Raw genomic sequence first — 26999 nt, 5'->3', positions numbered from 1 at the left:
ATCATGTTGTATCGTAACATATCTCTTCATATATCATTATTAGAAAATCAATAAAATAAAAACAAATTTTAAAATAACAAATAATTAATTATTATATTAATTAAATTAAATATTATAAATTAAAAAATTATTAATATATAAAATAATTTTTAAGTTTATAAATTAATTTTTAAATTGGTATTTAAGTAGCTAATTAATATTTAATTAATTACTAATATTTTGAATATCAATTTTAAAATTAAGGTATCGATTTAAAAATTAATTTATAAATTTTATTAATAATAAAAACTAATTTAGATACTAATAATTTTTTAATCAGTAAAATAGTATCTAATTTAGTTAATATAGCAATTAATTATTTTTTGTCTATCAAATTAATTTTTATTGAATAATTTTCTTATAATATATACAAGGTATAAAAAATAAGGCTTCTTCTTCCTGCACCCCCACAATTTTCTAAATCCCGAAACTGATCTTGATCTTTTATTTGAAAAAGGGTATTGTGGTTACCGAAAATTGGAATTTGGGAGTGTGCCACGGATTCATGAATCTGAAACTTTTTTCTAAATGAGGGGGTGTTCTGGAAGCAAATTTTGCATAAATTATTGATTTCTGGATTGTTGAATCCGGAAGCCTAATTCTGTTACGGATTGGTGGATCCGCAATGATTTTTTTTTTGAATTATGGATTTCTGAATCTGAAATGCATATTTCTGTTACGGATTGGTGGATACAAAATGCTTTTCTTGAATGATGCATTTTTTTAATGTGAAATGCATATTTTGAATTACTGATTGGTGGATCCGAAATTTTACTGGAAGTGTCAATTCAAAAATTTTCCAGAGGTGCAGGAAGAAAAATGTAGAGGTGCAGGAAGAAACTACCCAAAAATAATTTTTACAAGGCAGTTTCTTCCTGCACCCACGCAAAGACAAAATTGTCCCTATATAAAACTATTTTTTTGTATTCCGGATTATGAAATCCGGTAAATTTTCGGATTGGCGCTTTCGGTAAAATTTCATATTGGCGCGTCCGGTAATCTCCCATATTGGTGCTTCCGGTAGTATATGAATGGCAGTGTTAATCCAAAATAAAAAAATGCAAAACATCCATAATTAAAAAAACATTTCGAATCCGCCAATGCATAATTCAAAATATGCATTCCGGATTCAGAAATCCATAATTGAAAAAAATCATTCCAGATCCAACAATCTGTAATAGAAATTAGGCTTCCAGATTCATCAATCCAGAAATCAACAATTTATGCAAACTTTGCTTCCGGAACACCCCCTCATCAGGAAAGCAACATGATTCACTTCCGAAATGATGAATCTATAGCACACTCCCAGATCCCGAATTCAAATAACAGGTGAAGGTCAGTTTTGGAATTTACAAAATTGTGGGGGTGCAGGAAGAAAAATGTAGGGGTGCAGGAAAAAACTGCCTTTTTACAAACGAAGTTGGATGCATATAGTTTTTTTTTTTTGTTGGACTGATAAAGGTACAATAAATAAAAAATTTCAAGCGATAGAAAACAAGTTAAACCTATCTAAATAAATCTGAATCATATCACAACTCATTAAATTATTTAAAACTTAGTTGTCTAAGCAATTGAACATAAAATGATTTATTACAATCTCAATCTATTAACAATTATTATTAATCAAACTTCTTAGATCAATATTTTTTAAATATGTTAAATTAAAATCAATTTATTTCTAACATAAATTTTAATTAAGTGTTATTTCAAACACTATATGTTTAAAAATATTTTTCAATATTAATGGAATTCCAATTAAACAAGTAGAAGGTGATCAAATTAATACAAGTTTTAAGCATAGAAAATAACAATATAATTGAATTAAACCTTTGATAAATTCAAAATCAAGTGTTTAGGTGAGTTTGGTTCTCATTATATTCAACCCTAAAAAAAAAGAAAATTAATCACTATGTTCTTACTAGAGAGCAATTTCGAATGGTTGTAAGTTGATTGGTAATGAATGCTCACAAAAATTTGTTCTTAAACTTTTGGACATAGTTTGTCCACCAAAAAGTTATTTAAAAAATTTCTCAATTTTTTTTACCTAATTTTATCTATTGTATCTCATTTTTAATAACTATCAAAATTGCTTCATTTACTAACAAAGATAAAAACCTTTAAATAAGAAATCTATTATTTATGTATGATAAAATTCTATTATGATAAAAGTTGAACAGAAAAGAAAAATGCGGATACACAGTCACAACAGGGTCGTCACAACAGGGTCTCGGTTTCCGCTAGTATATATAATTAGAATTAAATAGATAAAACAATACAACTTATACTGTATAAAATTGATGGACATAAAAATATTGTAATTATGAGGATGTAAGGTGGATATAAAAGAAGGCAGAAAATAAAAGAAATGCACTATGAGTAAACAATGCAGTTCTCATCCAATGTTGGGTAAAATCTGGTGCATTTTGAAGGTAAGAAATATTGATATAAAATAGTGAATATACTTGTATGTGTATGAGTCGAAAGTATTAATACTATGTACATAAATTTCAACTATACAACCTAGATGATCCCTCTAAAAAGATATACAATTTGATCATGAAAAATGATCCTTATGCATTCCAAAAAGAAAACTATTCTCAATCCAATCTCTTGTGTAATCCTTTTACCTATTGCCATTACCATTCTCTTTAGTTGGTCTTTCATCTTGAATTTCTTCTAAGTCTTCATACTCATGTCCTCTACCAGCTTGCTGTTTCCAATATGCAACCAGCTTCTTCAGCCTTGCTATCTCCTTTGAAGAGACATTCTTGCTGGGGTCATTCACAATGGATCTTACTCGGGATGCGTACCTAAAATAAGCATAGAAGAATAGTGTTGGAAAGAAGAACAAGAGGAGCACCAATAAAGTAAAATATAATGGAAGAAAATGACTAAGAACATACATGAGAGAGTTATGTGTCTCATCCAAATTTGATTCTGCTGGAGAAACATTCACAAACATTAGAGTTTTGGCATTACCACCAAGTGAATCACTCATCAACATGGTTAACTTGTGATTCCTGTATGGTGTGTGTTGACCACCAGAAGACAAAGCACTGATAACATCTGCAAGGGCTGATAATGACTTGTTAATGCTTTGAGCTTCCTTAAGCTGACTCCCAGTAGAACCTGACTTTTTCACTCTTTCTGAACCAGCAAGATCCACAAAACTCAGCTGCATATTAACAGCAAGTGCCTCAAGCTCAAGAAACAATCAATGTTCCACATTGTTACTTAACAATGAAGCTACCTTAGTTAATCAGAAGGAGGGAGAAATAATAGAATATAAACAATAGAGATTAAGGCATGTTGGTTCCTACTTTTGAAAACTATTTGCTGTTTCTAAAACCAAAACCAAGAAAATTTGTTTGATAAGAATAGATTTTGAAAACTGTATTGAAAATAATATATTTTTTTCAGTTTTTAAAATAAGTAATGAAATAAAATAAAACATCACTAAATTGTTTTGGTTTACTACTTTCATTCCTTTGCATCTTCCCTCTTGATTTGGAATAATGGAGAAGAGTATTGAAATAGAGATCATCTCTTTCTTTCTGTCTTCTACTTTTTCTAGTCCATTTCCTAAAAAATTATATATTATTGTTGCTCAAAGGGAGAAAATGTAAAATATACCTTTCCCCTTGCAACTGACTGACTTTGAAGGTTGGTACTTTCAATTACAATTGATAGAATGAGATGAGATCTTGAACTTTCATCATTCATTTGGGTTCCTGATATATGTCGCCGCTCAGATCCTCTTTGTATTATGTTATTCAATTCTTCAATTGTAGAAATTGACATAACTGTCACATTTTCCACAACTACCATTCCCTAATCATCAAAATAAAACAGTTATGATATGATTGTTATTGTTAGAAATCATAGCTAAATGGAATATGAATGTTTTCAAATATAACCATTGGTCAGTAAATTTTCTTACTGAGCAATCAAAACCAAGCATACATATAAGCACATTTATAAATGCTTTTAGTCCAAGGAATAAAATATTTACAAATTGAAATTAGCAATGACAACAGAGATGGTTACCGTTGAATCCTTCTTGATATCCAATTTTGAATGTTTTCCATTCTTTGGTGCCAAAAGATCTATGAGGGTATCTTGATACAATTCCACTATGTATGCCTGCATAAGTGACACCAGAAGTCAGCATAAAAGATAAGAAGCAAAGTTTTGCAGAAATCTTAGACAAAGACAGTGCAAACATTTTTACACTAACAAGGCATTTAAATTAAACTATGTAATCATCTACACCTATGGAATATTTATTTGTACATTCACCAGATCAAATGACAACAATTCTAAACGTGAAAAGATGAAAAAAAATTAGTTATCTCCATTCTAGAAATGTTTACCTTCAAGGAAAAAGAGTACTTGTTATTATCTCTTCTTAAAATTCTAAAAAGTTCTGAAATTGCACGAGGGGTAAGCCCAGGGTTGTTGTCTGATCCATAAATTGTAAATGTCTTTCCAGAGCCAGTTTGACCATAAGCAAATATGCAAACATTATAACCATCTACAGCAGACTGCACCAAATACTGCATTGCAAATAAAAGAAAAATTGGTAAATGAGTTTAAGTTATACATGTTCCCATAAGAAGAAATGACAATGAATGATGTATGACTTACCTTTGTATCCTCAAATACACTTTCTTGAGTTGCAACAGCATCAAAAACACGGTCATATATGTACTGCTTTGGCTTATCATCTTTCCATGGATATTCAACTGTAAACTCATCAACTGCAGTGAGAACTTCTCTTTCTTTCTCAGCCATCTCTTTTTCATTGAGAGGCCTTAGTCGACAGTAAACTCTAATCTTGCCTTTCATGTCTGAAATAAAACCAAATTCCAAGGTTGAATAATTGATGGTTGTTTGTTTGTATGTCAATGTACATTCACATAAACTTAATTCTGAATATAAAGAGTTTCTATCACCCACCTTCTATTACATTAAAATAGCGCTTCCTTAAAACCTGTTCTTCCTTATAAAGTGTTTCCATTTCAGCTAGTTGAGCTCCTTGCATTTTCAGTATGGCAGCTGTCTGTTCATTCTTTCTATCAATATCCTAAATCATAAAACATGTTCATATATTTTAAAATCACAATGAAGTGAAAATAAACAAAACATTGAAATCTAGTTGGTATACAAATGGAGCGGTGAAAATTATGAATTAAAAGTATTCCAACCTCTTTCATTTCTCTCAATTCTTCTAGTTCCTTCAAACTATTTTGCATTGAAACCAACTCAGAGTCCTTGACTGAAATAGTAGCCTTAGCAGCCAATAATTCTTGTCTACACCCTTCTAGCCTTCTTTCAAGCTCGTATGCTTCAGACTTAACAGCTTTGCGTTCTTGCTCAAGTTTCCATTGAAGGGAACTAATCTGCATTACAACAACCACTGTCATCTAAAATTGATGATTCTTTTTAACAGCAATTTAAATTTTTATGTTACCTCTCCAGCATTCCTCTTCTCAAGTGCAGATAAATTCTGTTCCAAAATCATTTTTTCACTTTTCAAGCTTTTGACAATTTCATTGGCTGCAAACAGCTCATATTTACAAATTTTTAGCTCATCTTCAAGCTTTTGAGTCACCTATTGGTACCATACAATGCCCATGGTTAATGTTTATACATCAAGAATAAATAAAATCAGCAATGGTAATAAGAAAGATTATATTGAAGGCATGAATTACAGTTTCGCAGAATATCTTACCTGTCTATTTCCAGCATTAGCAAGATCCTTTTTGGCAGTGTTCTCTATCACCGCATTACTTAACTTGGCCATCCTGGATTCCATATTCCTTTTGTCTAGAATAGCAGCCTGTTAGATTGAACAATCAGTAAGACACATCGATCAATAAATGTAGAGATAAAAGATCAATTGATCTTTACCTGTAGTTCCTTATCTTTTTCATTGCATAATGATCTAAGTCTATCACGGTCACTTGTAACAGAATCTAGATTTTTCTTATCAGCTTTTAAGGATTCTTTCAAGCCATCCAATTCTTCTTGCATTTTCTCTTCTTGTCTTTGCTTCACACGTAATTCTTCAAGCAACTATTCAAGAACAGTAAAGATTATCATTATTACCCCCAAAAGCATGTATTAGACATCCAATATGATATGAAGATAAAACATTTCCATTTATATTGAGAACTTTAACCAGGTACAAGCCTCTTTATTTTTTACCCAAAGGCAACCAGTATCAAAGGGAAGCAAATAGGTTTTATTTACTATGCAACAAGCCATAGAAATTGTCCTCTAGGATTAATGGTTCAGTTTGGGATTTGTTGTGTAACCTGCACAGCATATTATATCATAAACTAGAAGTTTAGACATACTTGATCAGCATTTTTTTGAGATTCTTCAATTAGTTTTGACAAGTCTTGAACACGCTTCTCATATAATTCCATATTAGGAGGTTTAGAAGAATTATTAGAAATATCTCCATTCAAAGAACCACCACCACCACCACCACCAGATCGTGCTTTCGAGTAGCGGCGCAGCATTACATCATTTATATGAGTCTGAAGAGCTACACAAATTTCCTCTCCCTACAACAAAGAAATAAAAAACAGTGAGGGAAAATATTCCAAATTAACAAGGGCTTGCCTGACATCAACAAAAGTGTTATACCTGCTTGGTTTCAAACTGGAATATGTGAAGAACTCCTGCAACTCTCATTTTAAAAAAGACCGCAGTATTGCTGCTTCCAAATTGCATTATGTCTCTCAACTCAGCTGAGTGCAAATATTCCTTAGGAACTGGTCGGAAAAAATGAATCTGTAGCCAATTGATCGAGAAAAAGCACACAATTAAAATCACAGTTCATTTCTTAATAATTGTAATAGTATATCAAAAAAGGTTGAGTTAACTAGTTTCTTTTTTTCTGTTTATCATACCCCTCTTTTATTAATTCCCAAAATTATCCGACCAGGTAAGAGTCCAATAGGATCATCAATCTTGCGGACATTGAAGAAAACAGAATTTCCATAAGGCAGTGCTCTCAATATACGCAGAAATTGTTGCCGTGCATCATCTTTTGTCAGATTCTCCTATTGAAAGAGAAGAAAATCTTACATGAGTGAACCCATTTACTATAAAGTGTATGTAATGGAAGCAAATATGAATGAATGAAGTATATTTAAAATGCTAACACAAAAGTGAAAAATGAATGAAGCTATGAGCACAACAAAGGGTCAAGTATAACTAACAATACAAACTAAAAATTGACTTTCTCATAATTGTCTGTGGATGAAGATCAAAGACAGATAAATAGATGGTCTTCTCATACCAATGAGCGATAACGAGAAATAATGTCATACTCCCATTCCCGTTTTGCTCGTGTCATTGAAATTTGTCTTGGCAGAAAACGCTCCAGAAGTGAATTCCAGTCACTAAGAAATACAGCATCTCCTTCAGTGTCAACAAGAATATAGGAAACAGAATTTAACAACTATCACAAATGAACACTAAAAATCACTTACGTGCATGATTCTGGTGTGCTAAGAAAACCAATCTCAGCCAAGATTTGTAGAGCAGAAAGCTGAGCTGCATCATCCCTTCCAATAGGATAATTGCCCAAAATATAATCATGTTGCAACTGCAAAGTACGTTCAGCATCAGAAAATCTATAACTTAAAGGTAATTGCAGCTTCGTACATAAACTAGGTATACTTGTCATCGCATATATATAAAAGACATACTTGTACGTAAGACAATTGCACAAACATTGGTTCTGTCACAGCTTCATCTGACTCACGAAATAACTTTTTCTTGAATATCAATTTACAGTGCAAGATTTCTCCCTTACTTCGATCCTTTGCAACTTTGAATTCTGCCAGCAGATCCCCAATATATTTGTTTTCATCTAACCCAATGTACTCCTCTGAGTAACAATGAAAGGGGCTGTCAGATTACTAAGCTCAGCTTGATTACAACATAACAAAAACAAGTGAGAGAAAATAGACATACCATTCCCAAGATCAGGTGCTTTGGAGCCAGTAACAACTTTACGACATTCAAATAGACTAAAGCTGGAGTATGCTGACAGTTTAATGAGCCCTGCAAGTTCCTGAAGTAAATATGTTGAGTAAGGAATAAAATGATATGAACTTAATAGTGTAAACACAAGTGTTTGTGGGTATGAAGAACTTCAATCCGAAGCAAACAAACAGATAACTTAATTAGACAAATACGCGGTTCTGTTAACCAAATAAGTTTAAGAACAGAATGCTGCAATGTAGCAGCTACTAAATATGTAATACAATCAAAATGAGATTATGTTAGAAGAGTGAGCTGGTTTGTATAAGACAGCAAAGCAGTAGGATGATGAAAAAAAACCAGAGCATATCCATTAAACAATTTAAGGTGACATCACTCAAATGAATGAATATCTCTGAAAAAAATAATCTCTTCTCTCTCATTGATAAATCTGAATTAAAATTCCCCAAATGAAATGAATCCCTTGATCATGTTGATCACTGCCGATATAGGTGGTCATCAATTACCAAGACACAACTCTTAAACTAACATTTTGAGTACCATTCTCAACCTTTTATCAATTTAATCGCCTAAGATATCAAAAGGATTGTCATGCACAATTTAGTTTATTTACTTCCACAAATTAGAAGAAAGGCTATTTGTGCATTTTAATGGTACTTAGAATGATCTCCATAAAAGGACAAGCAAATCACAGAGAAGTCATAAGCACAATTCATCTAATAGAATGCAAACATTAATGTAAAATAGCAAGAGAAAAGTGTCAACACGAAGGTAGTTTTATAGTTCTTGTAATGCTGATAATCATCTAAAAACTCATACCTTTTTGCTAGCTCAAGCCTAAAGCAACTGAAAGTTTTAGATTGAAAAGGTTTGAAATTAGATGCATATGGATTCCCTATTGAATAAATTACATTTCACATTCTGTAATTTTGAATCTTCCATAATATATCCTATACATTGACATTAGTTGAAATGCATGCAAATGCAAACAGAAGCAGATAAGAGTTAATGTCACATTTCAAGTTGTTGATTAAATGCAACCAAAGCCTATAGAAACGGAATGAAATTGATCCACCTTCATTAGATTGATTCTGTCAAGAGACTAAATTTTTTCTCCAATCACTTTCAATCAAATCATTTATAATCTATTCAAATTTCACCTTAATTTTCAATCTTCAATAGCATTTTATTACCAGGCATAGTCACGTCAGTAGGAACATATGCAAATGAAAAGAGAAGTATGAGAGTCTGAAGAACCTGAACAGCATCAGAAACTGTGGTTGACATGTCATATGCAATTTCTTCAAATGTTTCATCCAGGAAAAACACTATTGTTGTAAGTTTTCTCCCGGTCAATAGAGCTTCAATCTCCTCACGCCCAGGAATTATATGTCTGGGACCAGCCTTGACAGAATGCTTCAAAGCATTTAATGAATTTAATGCAAGTATTTGGATCTCAGAATCAGTACCCACACCATTTGCTATGTTATGAATGTAGTCTGATAGGTAACTGCTAATGTCTTTACTAGGAGACATTGAGGATGCACATAAATACATGAGCTCCCATGCTTTAATCAAGTATTGCCTATTTTTGAGAAACAAATGTTAATCACTAGGCAAAAATCACAGATGATATAGCTTCAATGATTAAAGGCCCAAAAATATGAAGCATGTCACTCAATATTGAATCTAAAAGTTCCATACCTCTCCGGGTTATTTCTTGTTTGCTTTGATATCTGAACAAAAAGTTCATCTCGTAGTTCTGGTCGTTTCAAATTTTGCTTGTACAGCTTCCCTACAAGCTCAACCCGTTCATCTAAGCTTATAGGAGTTACTCGATCAGATGGATCAATTCCCATATATTTCAAAATTATTTGGAATAATTTTGTAGCCCGGCTTACTAAATCAACATTTAACTTGAGCAATGATGTTGGAATTGGATCCTGCAAAAAATTAGATTTTTTTCTCTTCATACCACACATATTTCAAAAAAAAACTGGTATTTGATTTGATTTGATTTTTTATTACCTTTTGAAAACTCAACATGTCCTCAAATGTAATTTTTTCTCGAACTTGAGGACCTACAGATCTTTTAGAAAAAAATCCACGTTTCCCACCAGATTGAATTTGCTTCTGCATCAATTTTAAAAATCCATCCACCTAAGACAAACAACAGGAACAGAAACATAAATGTTCATGCACCAGAGCAAAAAACTACAAACCATCATTGAGGTAATTAGTTAGACAGATCGTTGAGACACAGAACTAGCAGGGAAGCTATAAAATTTTTAAGAAATGATATAAATGTCTAAATTAAAATATAATTTATCTCACCTGGAATCTGTTGATCAAGGGTACAGCTCCAGCGAGTTCTGCTGGAACAGTCATTGACATAGTTGATGGCGTGCTGCAACAAACAAATCAATACCAAGTTACAAAATGGATAATACTGCAAACGGCAAATTCTCTTGCTTGACATAAAATTAGCCACTCAGTTCAAAAGGGAAACGCAAAAACACCATGTTGCAAGGAGTAAGAGATTGATCATTATCAAGAAGAACAGAATTCAAGTATATGATGTTTTGAATGAATACAATAAAGGTCGATAAGTGCTTGCCTAGAGGTTAAACTTCCAAGAGTTGATTGATACAAAGTTTCAAAGCAAGTACGAATTAAAATTCAAAAGTATTATCTGAATGTTGTAGAACCGTACCAAAGAAGTAAAAGATTTTTTGGGTTAACAAGTAAAATTTGTTTACGATTCAAACCAACATTTTTTACATCAAACTATTCTACAGTTTACCGAAGAAGAAAGATATGTGAGATTCCGATACCCAATAATTCAGAGAGAAAATATACTAGAATTTTAGTCCAAATTAAGTTTTCTGAACACTAAGCTGTACATCATTTTAAAGAGAGAGAAAATATCCAAATTTTCAATGTATCTCCAAAAGAAAGGATGATACTTACGGTGGGGCAAAATTGGAGCTATCACTATCATAGTCATCAACATTGACAACAGCAGCACCGTTGTGTGCTGGGGTATCATCATTGCCATTGCTAGAGCCAAAGGAATATCTGCTTGACCTACTGCTTTGCATCATAGATGGGGGCACATCAGTGATCATCTTGCTTTCAGATTATCTTAAATCAATCAAATCAACAATTTTTGTTCTCCTTTCCCCCTTCAAGCTCTTTCACTGCATAACACAAAGATCCAAACATAAGTCAGAACAACACACAATTAACTAAAAAATAAACCATTTCAGCCTTGCTGGTATGTAAGAATCCAAACTCAAAAAGAAAGAGAATAAGTGTCGTGATTGTTCTTAAAAGCTGAAAAATCCTCTTCAAAGAAGAGAGGACAAAGCACAATGGAATCACCAGACCCATTTGTCAAATTGATCAAATTCACAAGAATGGAGAACGGAAAAAGATAAACAGAACCAGGATAAAAAAGCTTCAAGCATCAAACATAAGATCCACGAAAGTTACAAACTTCAAAGAACCAAACACCCATTTGCGAGAACATCCTTGCATTGACCAGAAAATGAGGGGGGTGGGGGGGAGATGGAAGCACCCCAGAAAATGAGCTGTGAAATTTAAAAAGAATGCAAAATAAAAAGGCAACCTTTGTGACAGCAATGAAGTCTCTGAGTTACAATAACATTGGTGTCTTGTGTCTGAGAAAAGGGAGGAGGTTGTGTGCAGCAAAGTTGTAATGAATGGAAGAGAGAGGGATGTGAGAGTGGTACAATGTGGTTTGTTTACATGATAAGAGAGAGGGAAATGTGGCAAAATGAGTTTTTTTTTTGTGAAGCTAGAGGGAAGTCACGAGTGCATTATATGTGATTTGCCAAAAGGCTTTTGAAAAAACTCACTCATCAAAATTACTACTACTTTTCCTTCTCTTTCCTTTATCGCTAAGAATAAAAATAAGAACACAACATCATTTAGAACATCATTGTTATTCTTTCTTTACTCATTTTTCAAAATGTTGTGTTAATTATTAACTCAACCTCCTGTTTGTTGGGAGCGACACGACCAACGGTAATACACCCAAATCACAACCTTCAACTCTCTTTCCTTATTTACTTTACTCATAAATAAATTTAGATTCAAAAATATTATTAAATTTTAATCATTACTCTTGTAATAGTATTGGTATTTTTTCACTTTTCTATATTTATATGTTTACATAAATAAAAATAAAGGTGTGTATACAATGTATTAAATCTAATACATAATTAATTTATAAAAACTATTAAATATTATTTTTAGAAAATTAAATATAATATAGGTATTAGGGTTAATAAATAAAAATAAAAATTTATTTTTTTCAGTAATAAGAATTAAAATACATAATAGTATAGTGTGTGTAATTATTTTAACCTTACTAAAAGGTAAACCATTTATAATATCTATCTTAATAACACTTTGTCAACTCAATAACATATAGATTGAGTTCGGTAATTTAGTTAACGAATTCCCAACTCACCGAATCCAATTAAAATCTAATGTAATATAATATTAATATTAAAATAATAACTATTTTAATTCTACTTATATATACACCATAAATCCTAAAAGAAAGTAAAGGAGAAACAAAATTATAGTTATGCAGCTAAAAGAGACATGTATCGTGTAAGAATCACATATTTATACAAGAAATTCTTTTAAATTCATAAAATTCAAGTAAAAATGTGGAGTTATATTTCTCTTATTTATTATTATATGAATTTATTTACGTAACTTTATATAATAGAATAATTGGTAAAGAAATAAATTTCATCGTAAAATGTTAAAATATAAAGTATTTTTTTTAAATACATGAAATTCTTTTAAGTTCATGAAATCTCTCCAAATGTTGTCGTTTCCAATTGAATACATGCTTCGAATGGTAGCAAAGATTTTAATATTTTTTATGAGCATAGCAAGATTAATGTAGCTAACATTTCACTTTCACACTCAAATAATATCACAATCAAGTCTTTTTTTTTTCTTGTAATCCCTTTTCTTCATCGGTATTATCAACATTTTCAACATGTATAATAGTTTTTAATTTTAGAAAAAAATTATATAAATAATCATTATAATAATTTAATGGTTGGATTAATGAAAGTTATCTTTTAAAAAAAATACTAACAATATAAATTGTTATAGCATTGTAATTTCATCACTTTTTGTTAAATTGTTTTTCAATTTGATTCGTTTTTTATTTTTCATTTGTTGTTTTTACAATAAAGTTGAAATATTAAATTTGAATTACACTAAAGTTGAGTGGATAATCTATGGAGAGAGGAAGGAGGGGACCCACAACTTTTGTGTCCCTCCAAAGATTGAAGAGAGAATAGATGCATACCAATTCCAAACAAACACCTTCCAAATTGGATTTTCACATTACCCACATGGGTCCCTACTAACCCTAACCCTAATTCTTTACAATGCTTCTTCTTTTGCCAACACTTATCTCTCTCAATCTTCCTGTCATCTCACATTTGTTTCAAAATCTCCTTTCAATTTTAATTTCTAACTTCTCACCTCTTTATGCTAACTTCTTTGATGTTGAAACCTTCAAATTTTAATGATGTAACTTTACATAGAATCAATTGCATTTCTAATTGGCTTTTTTTTTAAAAAAAAAACTTCTGCATATTTCCAACTTACTTTCATATTAGTATTGAAAATCTCCTCTCAAACATATTACTTAATAAAATTTTATAATATATGTGGATGCAAACCTTATTTTATAAGTCGATTTTATAGGGTTAAGTGAGACTTAAAATCCATTTTTTTAATATGATATAAAAGTCATTTACAGTCTATATAAAAGTTTGTTAACCTTATCAAACTTTCCCTTATCGGACCGCTATCAGACTATTCATAAATATATAGTCTTATGCACGAGTTGTTAGTCTTAACATGAAAGATGCGTTAAAAATCTCATGTCGACCAGAAATAAAAATATTTCATATCATACAAATTATCATCTTATAAACTAATTTTAGAAAATTGAGTTAGGTGAATATTTTTTTAAAATATCTCACATCTCTACTATGCCTTTTACAAAATGAAAAATTATTGATTTTGTACCAAGTGATGGTGACAATCACACCACCTATCTAACTGTCTCATAAACTTTTTCTTCCATAAAATGATATAAAAGAAAGAAAAGGAATAGAACATACCATAACTTTTTTGTAGCATTACACATGAGTTACTTGTCTTGTGGGGTTATGCGTGAGGTACTCAAAATAATTATTCAAGAGTAACCAGTCCTCGCCATACCATAACTAACAATAAATGTTTTTTTTCCAAACAAAATGTATATATAAATAAATAAAAGAAAAACATTTTTATTCAGAATTTGTTCTTATTATTTGTAATAATCTTCCTCAATTTGAACAGAATCATTTTTTAAAATATACTTATAACCTTCTAAACAAAACATTTCAACATGATTACTGGCATTTCATTTATTTTTAAAGTGTTATTGTTAATTAATGTTTTGTATTACAATATAATATGTAATATTATATAATCGAGACTGTCACTATATAAGAAATTAAATATCATTAAATCAAATTTAAATGGTTGTTGATTAGTTAAAGTACTAGATGAATATTTTTGCTTTTAGTAATGAAAGAATAAGGTACTGAAATAATACGCCAAAAATGTTGAAGTGTCTCTTTTTTCAACAATTTTTTTTTATAATACATCCATTTGAAAACTTAATTTAAGACCACACTTTTAATTAAGGAATCTAAACTCTTGAAAATTTAATTTATGACCACACTTTTGATTTCGTTTTCCTATAGCAAAAATAAAACTTGTTATTAATAGTTTTGATTTGTGTATAGAATCAGCAAGAAAAAAAAAATATGTCATTAACATTTTCATTCTCATTTCTAATTTTGAAAAGAAATAAAATTCAATCGTTTAGAATTTAAATTGTAGTTTTTTTTGTAAAAAACAAAATTCCTTTTTGCATTCAAAGTAATGTTCATTTGTTTTCCACCAATTCCTCATTAATAGTATCAATTAGTTAACAGCTCAGCAACTACATCACTATTTACTATTAATAATAAATGAAACATTAATACTTTTCCACATCCAACAGCTAGCTTTTAGGAAACACTTCACTTCACACTCTAAAATAACGTCATAATAAAATAAATTCTTATAATTCCTAATTTTATATCCATAAGTATTTATTTCTGTAGTGAGTAAAGAGGTTAATCTGCTATCATTTTTCACTATTGTGAATATTTTTCAACATGTATAATAAACTTATAATAATAACAATCTTGATATGTTTACAAACTAACAATGAATTGTTTCACATTACAACCTGTTAAAAATAGAAAGAAAAATATTTTTTTATCAAAATGGATTTGTGTAAGAAAATATAATGTTTTTGAAAAGTTATTGTGAGGTCCAGCTGATCTTACTAATGTAGTGAAACTGTTTTGATTCCGATCTGGTAAATGAATGAAAATGTCATTATGTGGAAGATGTTAAATAAGCGTAGGAGAGGTCACGGGAAGTTGTGAGGGAATAAGGCCAGAAAGGAGATCAAGTCAAATATATTACGAAGTGGACTTGAAGCCTAACTCAACCGCATAAAACTAGCTCATGAGGTGAGGTTTGCACCCACTTATATATAATGAAATGTTCTAATCTCTAGTCGATGTGGGATCTCTAACAAAATACAAAAAGGAACAGGAAAGAACTCATTATAAGAGAGAAGGGAGACCGATCAAGGAGGACACACAACTCGATTGGAAACTACTGTTTCTAGTAAAACTATGCTCTAGTTAGGAGGTACCCTTTTTGACTATAACAAATATAAATCGATATTTATATTTGATTATGCAGTTATCCGAATAACATTTTAACTGTTGTAATATGGAAGCAATTTATCTCAACCTATCAAAATTTGTTACTTGATGCATAAAAAAAAGAATTGAAGTTGACTAATTCAGAAAAAGAAAGAGTCAAAATGCATGGAACCAATAAATTGACAGTGTTGCTGGGCAGGGCCAGTGAAATGCAGAGAGAAAAAACAAGAAAGCACAGAGAGAGAGGGAAAAGATGGGTTGAATTAATGTGGATTTATAAGTTTCACGAGAATGGTGAGTTTGAATATTTGATAAGCATGGTGGATAATATATTTGGAGAAGAAAAGAAAAGAAGAAAAGAAGAAAGAGTTTATGAAAAGCAAGGTTTGAAGTAAGTGATTCCAACAACCAGAAGAGTGATGGATAGAAGAGTTAAGAGAAGCATGAGAAAGTTGGCTACTCTTCAATTCGGTGGACCATTTGCAAAATGCGTAACCTAAACTTCAAATAATAATAATCACTACTTTTCTCACCAAAGCAAACTTTTCCTAACAACTTTCACTATTTTTTTTTTCCTTAACCAAACTTCCTCTCACTTAAGCTCACTTTCTTTTTTTCTGATTTTTTTTTCACATATTAGTGTAATTTGCTTTTGAATTTTTGGAAATGCCCACATTAATTAATTTTTTTAATTAAATAAATCATAGGTGGATTTAGGATTTAGGATTTAGGATTTAGGATTTGTAATTTAAAAATAAAATTTTAATTTGTCTATTTGCATAAATTAAAACACAAATTACCCTATTATATGGGAAAAAAATTTCTTTCTTCCGAATGAAAAAAATACTCCTATCAACTTTTGTAGAGAACGTATAAGGTTTACATGCATCATAAAAAACAACAAAGTGAAAAATTTAAGGATTTTCTTATAAGAAAACATAATCTTAAGAAAATTATTTATCTTTATATTTTGTTCATTTGTATCTTAGCCAACGAATTTATGTTATTTATTTTTGTAAAACATAAGGCTCTAATTTACACTATGTTAATAATAATTATCCAATAAAATTGAAGTATCATTTTAATTATTAATTAATACATATATTGTTCTATATTATGTATTATATCACATTATATATATATATATATATATATATATATTATTTTAGAGTAATAAACTTTTCTTATTTTATATTATACTGTATCATTCTATTGGCTTACAATATTTACACTAAATTTTATACTTTGTTAGGTATACACCATAGACACAAACTAATTCAATGTTACACTTTTATTCCACACAAAAAGATAATGTTTGAGTCCCTTTATAATAGTTTATTTTTATATTTTTTTAAAGCAATTTTATGCTACTCAAATTTAAAGATTAAAAAGAATTTATAAAGTGAGAACTTTTTATATTAGTTCAAAGGCTAGATACATTTTGAAGGTTCTATATTGAATGTTTAAACTTGGACATAAATGACGTTCTTGAAATAAGAGCAAAATCTTTACTTAAGTTTTGTATTAGACATTAATAAAAAAAATGAATGTGACAAATGCTTAAATAGCTTTTAATAGAATATTTTCCCTTATGATTGCAAATATCCCAAGTTGGTTACATCCGTATAATAGAGGGTAAAAGATTATGATTTGTTGGTTATTAGTTTTTTGCTTTAACAATCTAGTATACTATTATTTAGATGATAGTAAGTCATAGCCAAGAAAAAAAATTCTTGTGGCCTTTGGATTTGGTCACCTTTTGAATAGAGAATGATTTTGAGTAGAGATTATGTAAATTTTGATAAACGTTTTCTACTAAAATCATAAGAAAATAGGTGAAAGTAGATGATGTTGTAATTTAGATGTTAGAGCAACCGTCTCTGGTATGTCTAGTCAGACTAAAATGGATTCTCAAAGGAAACATTTATATTTACTTCAATTAAAGTCTAAAGATGAGATTGTCTCGACATATTAGTCACTTGTAATCCAAAGGTTATCTAGGATTAACAAACCTCCTATAAGGTATGAACATGTTAAAGTGATGACATTTGCTTTGAGTGTAGCAAAAGATGTTGATTGGGTAGACCATGTTTATTTCTTAATGCAATAACTTTTGCAGATTATTACAAGTGTAGTAATATATGTGGAATAACAATTTTATCTTAAAAATGAAACTTGGGATTCAGTGAAGCTACCTAGAGGCGGGAAGGTAGATGCAAGTGAATATATAAGAAAAATGTTGAACATTGAGCCCTAATTCGTCTACTACTGAAGTCAGACGATTTGGAGTGGCTTATATTGAATCCGTTAAGTATGAGGCTAAAGATTATAGCAAAGATAAGAAGTGATTTACACATGTCCATCAAAGTTTTTGCTTGCTCTTTTGATATGCATGGATCTGGAGCTAGAACAACTTGATGTGAAGATTACTTTCCTCCATGGAAGTATAAAGGAGGCTTTTTTTGTTTCAACCAGAAGATTTTGAAGAGTGAGAGAAGGATAATTAGGTCTAGGAACTATGAAGGTTGTTGTATGGTTTGAATAATGGTACAAGAGATTTAATCAATCCATTGTCTCTCATGATACAACAGATGTCCTTATGATGCATATGTTTATTGCAAGAAGGTGGAATCTAATGCTTATATTTTGTTGTATGTAGATTATATGCTTATAGTGTCAATGAATAAGGTGGAGATACAAAAGTTGAAGTCGTTGTTAAGCAGTGAATTTGAGATGCAAGAATTATGAGCTCTTTGTACAATTTTGGGCATGTAGATCATGTAGAATCATGTGTAGGAGAATATTTTTCTAGGTCAACAAGATATATTCAAAAGGTCTTGGACTATTTTGGCATGAGTGGTGTTAAGTTAGTTGTTACTCAATTAACATCATCTATTCATTTACGTGTAACTAGTACCCCTCTTTCAAAATCTGAGAAGGAATACATGGTTTGTGTTTTGTATGCAAGTACAATAAGAAGTTTGATGTATGTGATAATGTGCACTAGACCAAACCTTGCTCAAGCAATTAGTCTAGTAATTTGGTACATGGCTAATATGAGAAAAGAACAATGGTTGTTAGTGAAACATATATTCACGAATGTTAAGGGTATATCTGATGTGGGCCTCATCCACAGAGGTAACATTCGATGTACCCTTCTTGTATATTCATATTTAGATCATGTTGGTGATCTAAATGCAAGATGATCTATAATAGATTATGCTTTCACATTGGAAATCTTTTAGTCACTTAAAAGCAATTATACAACCTATAGTAAGGGTCTTACTGCTGCTATGAGATTTTCACAAAAGAAGGTTGTTGTCTAAAGTCACTATGTATTATGTATTGCTCTTTTATATTTTCATAAAAACTTTTTTATAGAATCATCTTTTTTTTTTTTAATTTTTTTTTCTTCTTGCATGTTAACTCTATAGTTTTACTAGAGTGGCTAATGTGTTTACGTATTTTTTTTATACATTTCTTGATCTTTGACATCAATAAACAATTGTTACGTTATTTTTTGTCACATGTAAATTATCATTTTTTTTCTATTTTACTAGTTTTTTTTAATAGACTTCAGTGTTGTATCGATCGAGATCGAATGAACCACGTCACTCGACATCGTTGAATGATCGACCGGATGATTAATTACAATAAAGAAAAAATGAAGAATATATGACAAGTATGATAACAGCCTACAAATCAGGCTAACACCTTACAAATTCGGGCTGCACTCCGATAAATCTAAGAGCTATGAGATAAATCAACTAATATTATTTTATTGAAGATATGCGCTAGATAGACCCATGAAATAGTCCACTACTAAACACTATAAATAACCCTTCTACGCAAGAGTAAGAGATACACTTTTATCAATTACATCATAGACTCTTAATACAAAGTACTTACTTGATCGTTGGAGAACCTTCTGCAAGTTAACTCTCGATCAAGCACCAAAGAGTTGAAGGGCCAAGGAACACAAGAGGAGCATAAAAGGAGTGAAGGAGGATTGACCTGAGCACTATAGAGCGAATACAAGAAGGGCGAAGGAGGAGCGATCGGGAAATCAAGAACAATTGTTACTACTAATTCCAGTTCCAGATACTATGTAGGTCCCTTTTAATATATAGAATTACAAATGTTATAATGCTGAATCATTTGTTAAATGTTTTGTTTTTTCATGTTTTTACTTTTTAGAAAACTAAACACTCATTTTATAAGCAACAGTGAAACATGTATACTCTCTTTAAAAATATATAATGGATTAAGATTGTGAACTTATTTTTTTTAACAAAACTTTTATTGATCAAAACCTCAACTCAGTGGAAAATTACAAAGCAAACAACCAAAAAGGTTTAAATTTCCATATAGAAGCAAAACAAAAGAATTACAAAGAAGAAAAGTAAACTAGGACTAGAATGTGTTTGCTCTTCTAAAATGCGATCCAAAAAGTTAAGATCGTGAACTTTAAACTAATAAATTTTTTTACATATTGTTTTGAAACAATATTTGCATATTACATTTATTATTCAAATCATACCAACCAATCTAAATGATATAGATAAGCTACAATAATGTGTTCTTAGGATATTTCCATTGTAAAGATTATATATAGGATTATTATAAGTTTAAGAATCTTAGGAAATGGAGTAACATCAACAAGACTTACTTATTGTCACATAATCCATTTTACTCTCATCTCAATTGGCAGTGTCACAGCAAACAAAATTGCTTTTCTTGGCTGTGGTACTCACTTAGATCTGTACATGTGCATTTTTTACAATCTCAAGAATCTTTTAACCAAAATGGATGCCCACCATGTGTTTGATGGAAAACACTTGTTGTAGCCATTCTGAACAGGACTCCCACAACCACATCTAGCACCTTTTATTGCATTTCCTATACACGCTAGCTTCTCAAAATATATCTATCATGAGTCTGTAGATCGTGCGAGAATCTTTAAGAGTGTATTGCATTTCTGTTTTCAAATCTTGAGTTCACACGATTGGATTCAAATTTGTGATCAGGCATGTGTAAGTGTTCATTAATTGTCAATTCATCAAAATGTAAGAGATATCTTTCTTATGATATTTTTTTATTTGTTTAACGAATTTGTGATATTGAAAAAGGATTTCTCAAGTGGACCTAGTTGTAGGGTTCTACAAGAAAAATTCAAAATTCTTGTAGTGTTCCAGCTTGAGGGTCAAGGGCCTGCAACTTTTTTTGAATGGGTATATTTGTGATTAGGCTGAGATCTCTAATGTAAATTGATTCATTAAAAAACACTCAAATATATTCAATAAAGAAAACAAAGAATACAACCTAATTATTTGTAACCATTATTATATCACAAATAATTTAACCTATTTTTATTGACAGATTTAAAAGGCAAACAATGCAAAAAAAACAAAAAAGAAAGTGCTATTTGGTAATGTACAAGATTGCTGATACATCATGTCAAATTCAAGGTGTAATGCTACACCATTTGCGACAACAAATACTGACCAAACACTCTTTAGTTTCCAGTTGCAAAAAAGTTTAACACAACAGAAGCTGTGCTCTTTATTGAGCCAAACCAATAAGATTATAGAAGGCAGATAGCTACTGTTCATTGCTGTTTCTCAGAAAACTGCAAACTATTTAAGGCCGAAATTGATCAAAGAAATATCTCAGCGGTGCCAAATGTATTTGAATTTGGAAGCCTTTTTTTTCCCAAAGAATATAACACCAGACAACACGAAAATACTTTTTCTATTTTTAAAAAGATCTATGGAACATAACAAAGCAATAGATGGAATATTATACGGACAATTTTTTAATCCCACATACCAAAATGCTCATTCATACTTTCACTTTTATTCTGCTATACCACAGATTTTTTTTCAAAACCACATTTACAACAACTTAGTTTTATGAGTGACTTTTTTTATATTTGTCGTTAATAGAGCATAAATGAACTGGATAAAACACGTCATTTTTTCCCTCAAAAGCCAAAGTCAGCTATTACAACTCTCGAAGTTTTTCTATAAGCCTAGAAAGTTAATTTTAACTTGTTAAAAATATTTTTTTTTCTTCTCTTGTAAGTGTTTGTTAAGACATTTATTATTTATCTGAACTGGCTGTAAATCTTATAACTAGATCATGCATAACATTGAGTGTAAGTTTAATTTATAAATGCAACCATTAGTATTTGTTTTGCCCTACCAGAAGGCCCTACTAATGCATCTTCTGCTAACAAATTTTTGAATTTCTCTAACACAGAATGATATTGTCTGCCCTTGTTTTTCGGTCTTAGCAGTGAATTTATTAGCAAAAGAGAGAGTGATGATGGGGACCACAAAAGAAGGGAGCAAAGCAAATAGGACCAGCACCATGTGGACAAATAAATACGGACGATACGACAGACACATCATATGAAATGAAAACATGGATTAGGATATAGTACATCACACAGAAAGAAATGGCCTAGGTGATATTGACACTACTAAAATGCCAAGGATCAATGTCCATGCATGTATACACAACCCAAAGTTACCATGGACTCCAAATTTTTATTCTTCAAATGAAATTTTGGATTTTGGAATACAAAGCCCATCTAATTTTGGGCTGTACATCTACCCTACAAACTTGTATATATTCTACTGAATGAAACTTGATTTTAAGAAACCGAATAGTTCTGGCTCAACTATCAATTACAATAACAAAGAATGATTCAATATCTAAAACACCTTAATCTCTGACTCAACCTACCTATGACCTCAGAAAACTTTTACCAAAACACCTTAATCTCTCCATTGCAGCATGGATTTGCTCTGAAATTGTGGCGTAGAGACATCTTTGTGCTGCTTCATCCAAACCATCACAAGTGCTTGGCCATCCAGCAGTTGGGAATGACTCACTACGAGATTGGGAAATAGCCTTTTGCCTCATTGCTGGAAGGTCAAATTCAATTGGATCGCCAATAATAATGTCAACTTTCTTATTCCATAATGGTAAAGGAGGTCGTCTATCAAACATATATTTCTCTGGCATCACCTAGAAATATAATCAGAACCCAGCATTAAGAACCAGAATAAGCATACAACATAATAACTGTTCAATTATTAAACTACTAAGAACTATATAGATGATCAAAACCATGCAGAAAGAAAACCGTGAGGAAGCTTGCCTATTTACTATTGGACATCTATAGCGGTTATGTTGGGACAAAAGACACAGCATTGATAAAAACTGTATAATAAAAGAATTACTGAAAGCAGTCTGTCAGAAATCTACAAAATCACTCAAATTTACAAATATGTATCCCTAGTAACAATAAGACGATTTCTTAATGCAGATCAAGTCCCCGTAATGCAGAAATATTATTAGTGTGCCGCCTTCAGGCCAATATAATATTAAATTATGAAAATTCATCAGATATAGGACTACAGAAATCTTCATCTTTATCCTTAAAGAATTCTCACGACTTTAAACATAGCTATCAATCTTCATACAGTGGTGTAGTGGCTGGCCCCAAAAATGCTACGCACATATTGTTCATTTATGGCCCCTGAAGACTGAACTATCATAGACAAGAGGTGGGAATGAATCCATTCTAGCCTAGCCCGAGAGACCAAAAGGTGAAGAAGATTCCTTCCTTGCCCAGCCTCTTTGGATTTACACCAACGGTACATTTATGGTGTATTGAACAGAGAGAATAATAACAAGCTCATGTAAGTCTGAACTGACGAGAAGCATTCTGCTGACTTCCCAAATTTTGCCTAGTCCTTTATTGGTTGTAGAGTGGATATCAAGGTGACAAAGGTTCTAGTGATAAGGGAATAGGTTCTCAGCACTTGGGCAAACAATGCTTGGACAGCTCAATGCACCCTAGGTCCAAGCTACAAAAGGGTGTAGGAGTTTGATATTTAGCACTTAATCAAGCCACAATTGAATGACTCACAGTGAGGAAGAATTAACAATAAAAAGGCAACAGTCTTGATGTGCCCCGAAAGTTAAAAATAAGAAAGTAAAGAGAACTAGACAACTCTGGGTGGATAAGTAGAAACACCACAACCTAAAGAAACCTAGTTGCATTCCTGCACACTCTAGAAATGGAGAACTGCGAGTGATAAGAATTCAGTTAATTGACCACTGAGTAAAAACCCTTACTTAGATAAGAATTGGGTACAACTGCAATAAGCAATCTGAATAAACTTCACTCAACTGAAAAAACTCCATGATCTTATAAACCAAGTCTTTCCTAACCAGAAAAAAAATATAATAAAAAGAAAAAACTCCATGATCTCATCAAGTCTTAACCAAAACAGACACAAAGTGGCCACAAACACACACAAGGTCTGCTTAAGAGAAGATTTTATTTCAGTGATGGGGGTTGGCGAGCCTCAAAGTTTAGAGAGTAATAGTGGGAGGGAAACAGAGGCACAACGGAAGGAAAGTAGGGAAAATCCTAAATTTCCGAAGGTCAGAAAAGTGGGCGGAATTTCATTTTTACCTGAAAATGACATTCAAACAGGGCCAAAAAGGGGACTTTTACCACCCATTGGCATTGTGCTACAGTAGCATGTCAAAATCTGTGATTTTGGTCTGAAATTTCAGCACTGATCCCAAAACACTTTATGAAGGAAGTTTGTAGCAGCCAAGGACCGCTCTCTGCTGCTACAGCACTACAATACCACTTTTGCAAGTGATCATCAAGACAATAACTACAAATTTATGTAGAAATAATTTGTTCTCTTGCTCGTGCTAATACAAGAATGCATATATAATCAATATGATTATAATTTATATTAAAACATGAACATTGTTATGAGCAATTTATAAATATAGCATAGTGAAAGCCTAGAGAAGGAAGCAAGCATGAGAAAAGAAGTCTTGGACAGAGCAAACATAGAATGTGTAGATATAATTAGAGTGACAAGTCATGTTCTCAACACTTATTTTTAACAATAAATAGTCCTTGAAACATTGATAAATGCTCAACGCTATCTTCATAGTTCCAGTTAAATGGTTATTTTGCAACATATTTGGTAGTAATATAAAAACTGTTTTCCTTGCAAGACAGTGCTGTTCATCTAGAGGATATAAAATGCTTCAATCCCAAATATGTCAACAATTGGAGACAGCTTATCATAGAGGCTTTCTTATTCCAACAGACTGATAAATTGACAGTGCTACAACTGTGGTAGAAAACGTAACTAGAAGTGTAGTAGGATATATAATTTTAGGAAAAGCAAAGAAGTTCTAACTTACCTCGTGAAAACCATGATGGAAAATTGGCAATACGATTGGAGTTATAGGTGCTCGAACAATTAGACTAGCAGTTCCCCATTTCAACCGCCTTATAGGTGCCTCTTCTTGATTCACCTTTCCTTCTGGAAAAGTATGCATCTGCCATAACAAATTCATAAATGATATATCAGTTTTACTTCAGCATTAAGCTTGTGAGGGAGAAAAGTATTAAATGTTACATAGATACCCATTCTCCATTCTTTAAGCGCTCAAGAGCTTCATTCATGTGCTCTTGATAAATTCCACCTCCTCTTGTAATAGGTATGCATTTCCCTGTGCAAGTTACCAAGTTAGAAACAGAAAAACAACAGTCTCCTATAAAAACAACTAGATATCCTTTTCAGCATATTTTGACGCATAATTTATGATAAGCTTCAACCCAAAATTGATCAAATATACAAAGGTTGGGGAAATGACAATAGCCTTTCCTTGCAAGATCAGTCCAGAAGAAATAACAATTTAATAATTTATCAATTACGAAATCAGTAGACTTACCAAGGCGAAAAATATAGGAATAGAGGGCATTCCTGAAGCATATATCTTCCGCAGCAAGAACCCATCGAGCCAACTTAGTATCAAAGATGGGAAAACCCTTAAAACCCCACATGAGCGGATCATCCAAGCTGCACCATTTGCATTCACAGATAAACACAAGAAAGAAAAAGAAAAAGAAAAAGAAAATTCAAGTGAGAGAGTGTGCTGACGTGGACATGTGATTGCTAACGGTGACGAGTGGCACACGGCTGGGTCTGGAGCGGACGAGGCGGAGGAGGGTGTCGGCGTTGTGAACGGAGGTGGTGTTGAGAACAGACGACACCGTTTTGGCGAAGGCGCCCACCACCGCAATCACAATTTTTCTGGGAATGCCTCGGAAGTGGTCCGTTCTCGCCGCCCACTCCATGGTGCGTGACATTTGACTTACCAACCTCACTTCACCACACTCTGCTTCTTGCCTTTAACACATCGCACTCTCTCTTCTAATTCTTACACCAAATTGCTTCTAAGCTAATTTCTTTTATACTAATCAAATATCTCTAACTAATTTCACTTTTTAATTTTTGTTTGCATCATTTATCTAATCCAGTAGTTATTTTTGTCAACTACTACTACACCTGCATATTTATTTTATTTTAAAATCGTCAACCGTTGTCTAATAATAATATCTTATTGAAAAAAATTACTGAAATACTATCTTATTTTTTATATATATATATAGCTTAAAATGCTTATTTAGAAAGGTTTGCTGAAAAATTATTTTAAGAAAATTAATTTTGTGTTTGGAATAAAAAATAGGATATTTACCTAAGAATGTATAAAATTTAATTAAAAAAAATGTTATAGAAAGTAATTTTTAAGAAATTTGAATTATGAAATAAAATGCATAAGGTTTTGTTATTTGCATCGGAATTAAGTGAAGCAGAAGGATGGCAGTGATGCGAGTGTGCCTAAAGGTCCCTCTTCCACAAAAAGTGTTGCTTCTGCTTCCTCTTCGCTCTGCTTCGGCCACCACATCGCTGTGTCTCAAGCTCTCCCTCTCATCGCATTTACTTCTTGAGATACATCTTCGCGCCTGAACCACCACAACAAGGATCATTCGCGCCTCTCACCTGTTCGACACAATATCTGTGAGCGACTTTCAAACTCATTTCTCCTCTTTTTTCGGTATTCCTCTTCATTATGATGCGCTATACATATACATTCTTTTTAGGTTTAGCAACATTATTTACTATAATATACCTGTTTATTGTTCGTGTTGAGAATTTAGTTTTTAAGAAATAAAATTCGCAATGATCCTTGATATGA

At 31.6% G+C, this 26999-nt stretch overlaps 2 protein-coding genes across 3 annotated transcripts; both read right to left on the bottom strand.

Moving 5' to 3' along the window:
* Positions 1-2441: 2441 nt before the first annotated feature.
* Positions 2442-12044, bottom strand: LOC137808615 (kinesin-like protein KIN-14I). Its single transcript, XM_068609813.2, has 24 exons — positions 11696-12044; positions 11035-11264; positions 10399-10471; positions 10093-10224; positions 9769-10007; positions 9322-9649; positions 8035-8134; positions 7767-7948; positions 7548-7663; positions 7355-7457; positions 6963-7115; positions 6697-6843; positions 6402-6614; positions 5953-6117; positions 5774-5881; positions 5513-5653; positions 5247-5441; positions 4999-5125; positions 4687-4889; positions 4413-4595; positions 4087-4182; positions 3673-3870; positions 2943-3214; positions 2442-2849 (listed from the first exon to the last, which is right to left on the bottom strand). Exons 2-24 carry the CDS (start codon positions 11190-11192, stop codon positions 2663-2665), a joined length of 3819 nt encoding a protein of 1272 aa, XP_068465914.2. The 5' UTR covers positions 11193-11264; positions 11696-12044; the 3' UTR covers positions 2442-2662.
* Positions 12045-22436: 10392 nt separating this feature from the next.
* LOC137808614 (Phospholipid/glycerol acyltransferase family protein) lies at positions 22437-26860 on the bottom strand. 2 transcript variants are annotated; one of them, XM_068609811.2, is made up of 5 exons: positions 25901-26860; positions 25692-25819; positions 25384-25469; positions 25158-25295; positions 22437-22940 (listed from the first exon to the last, which is right to left on the bottom strand). In XM_068609811.2, exons 1-5 carry the CDS (start codon positions 26107-26109, stop codon positions 22656-22658), a joined length of 846 nt encoding a protein of 281 aa, XP_068465912.1. In that variant the 5' UTR covers positions 26110-26860; the 3' UTR covers positions 22437-22655. The 2 variants fall into 2 exon arrangements, with proteins under 2 accessions (XP_068465912.1, XP_068465913.1); XM_068609812.2 differs by lacking the exon at positions 22437-22940 and adding an exon at positions 24371-24571.
* Between the last annotated feature and the right edge of the window lie 139 nt (positions 26861-26999).

This window comes from Phaseolus vulgaris, chromosome 3 (genome assembly GCF_051622355.1).
Source record: "Phaseolus vulgaris cultivar YP4 chromosome 3, ASM5162235v1, whole genome shotgun sequence".
In the NCBI taxonomy this organism is placed as follows: Eukaryota; Viridiplantae; Streptophyta; class Magnoliopsida; order Fabales; family Fabaceae; genus Phaseolus; species Phaseolus vulgaris.
This window is presented reverse-complemented; position numbering and strand designations above follow the sequence as displayed.

Bases quoted from the DNA above. Each gene is read 5' to 3' on its own strand.
- LOC137808614 (XM_068609811.2), bottom strand. From the start codon at position 26,109: ATGTCACGCACCATGGAGTGGGCGGCGAGAACGGACCACTTCCGAGGC. The intron at 25,820-25,900 runs GTCAGCACACTC...CAAATGGTGCAG, and splicing joins GTTAGCAATCACATGTCCAC to CTTGGATGATCCGCTCATGT. The intron at 25,296-25,383 runs GTATCTATGTAA...TTGTTATGGCAG, and splicing joins GCTTAAAGAATGGAGAATGG to ATGCATACTTTTCCAGAAGG.
- LOC137808615 (XM_068609813.2), bottom strand. From the start codon at position 11,192: ATGATCACTGATGTGCCCCCATCTATGATGCAAAGCAGTAGGTCAAGC. The intron at 8,135-9,321 runs GTTCTTCAGACT...TATTTACTTCAG, and splicing joins CAGTTTCTGATGCTGTTCAG to GAACTTGCAGGGCTCATTAA. The intron at 4,596-4,686 runs GTAAGTCATACA...TTTGCAATGCAG, and splicing joins GTGTATTTGAGGATACAAAG to TATTTGGTGCAGTCTGCTGT.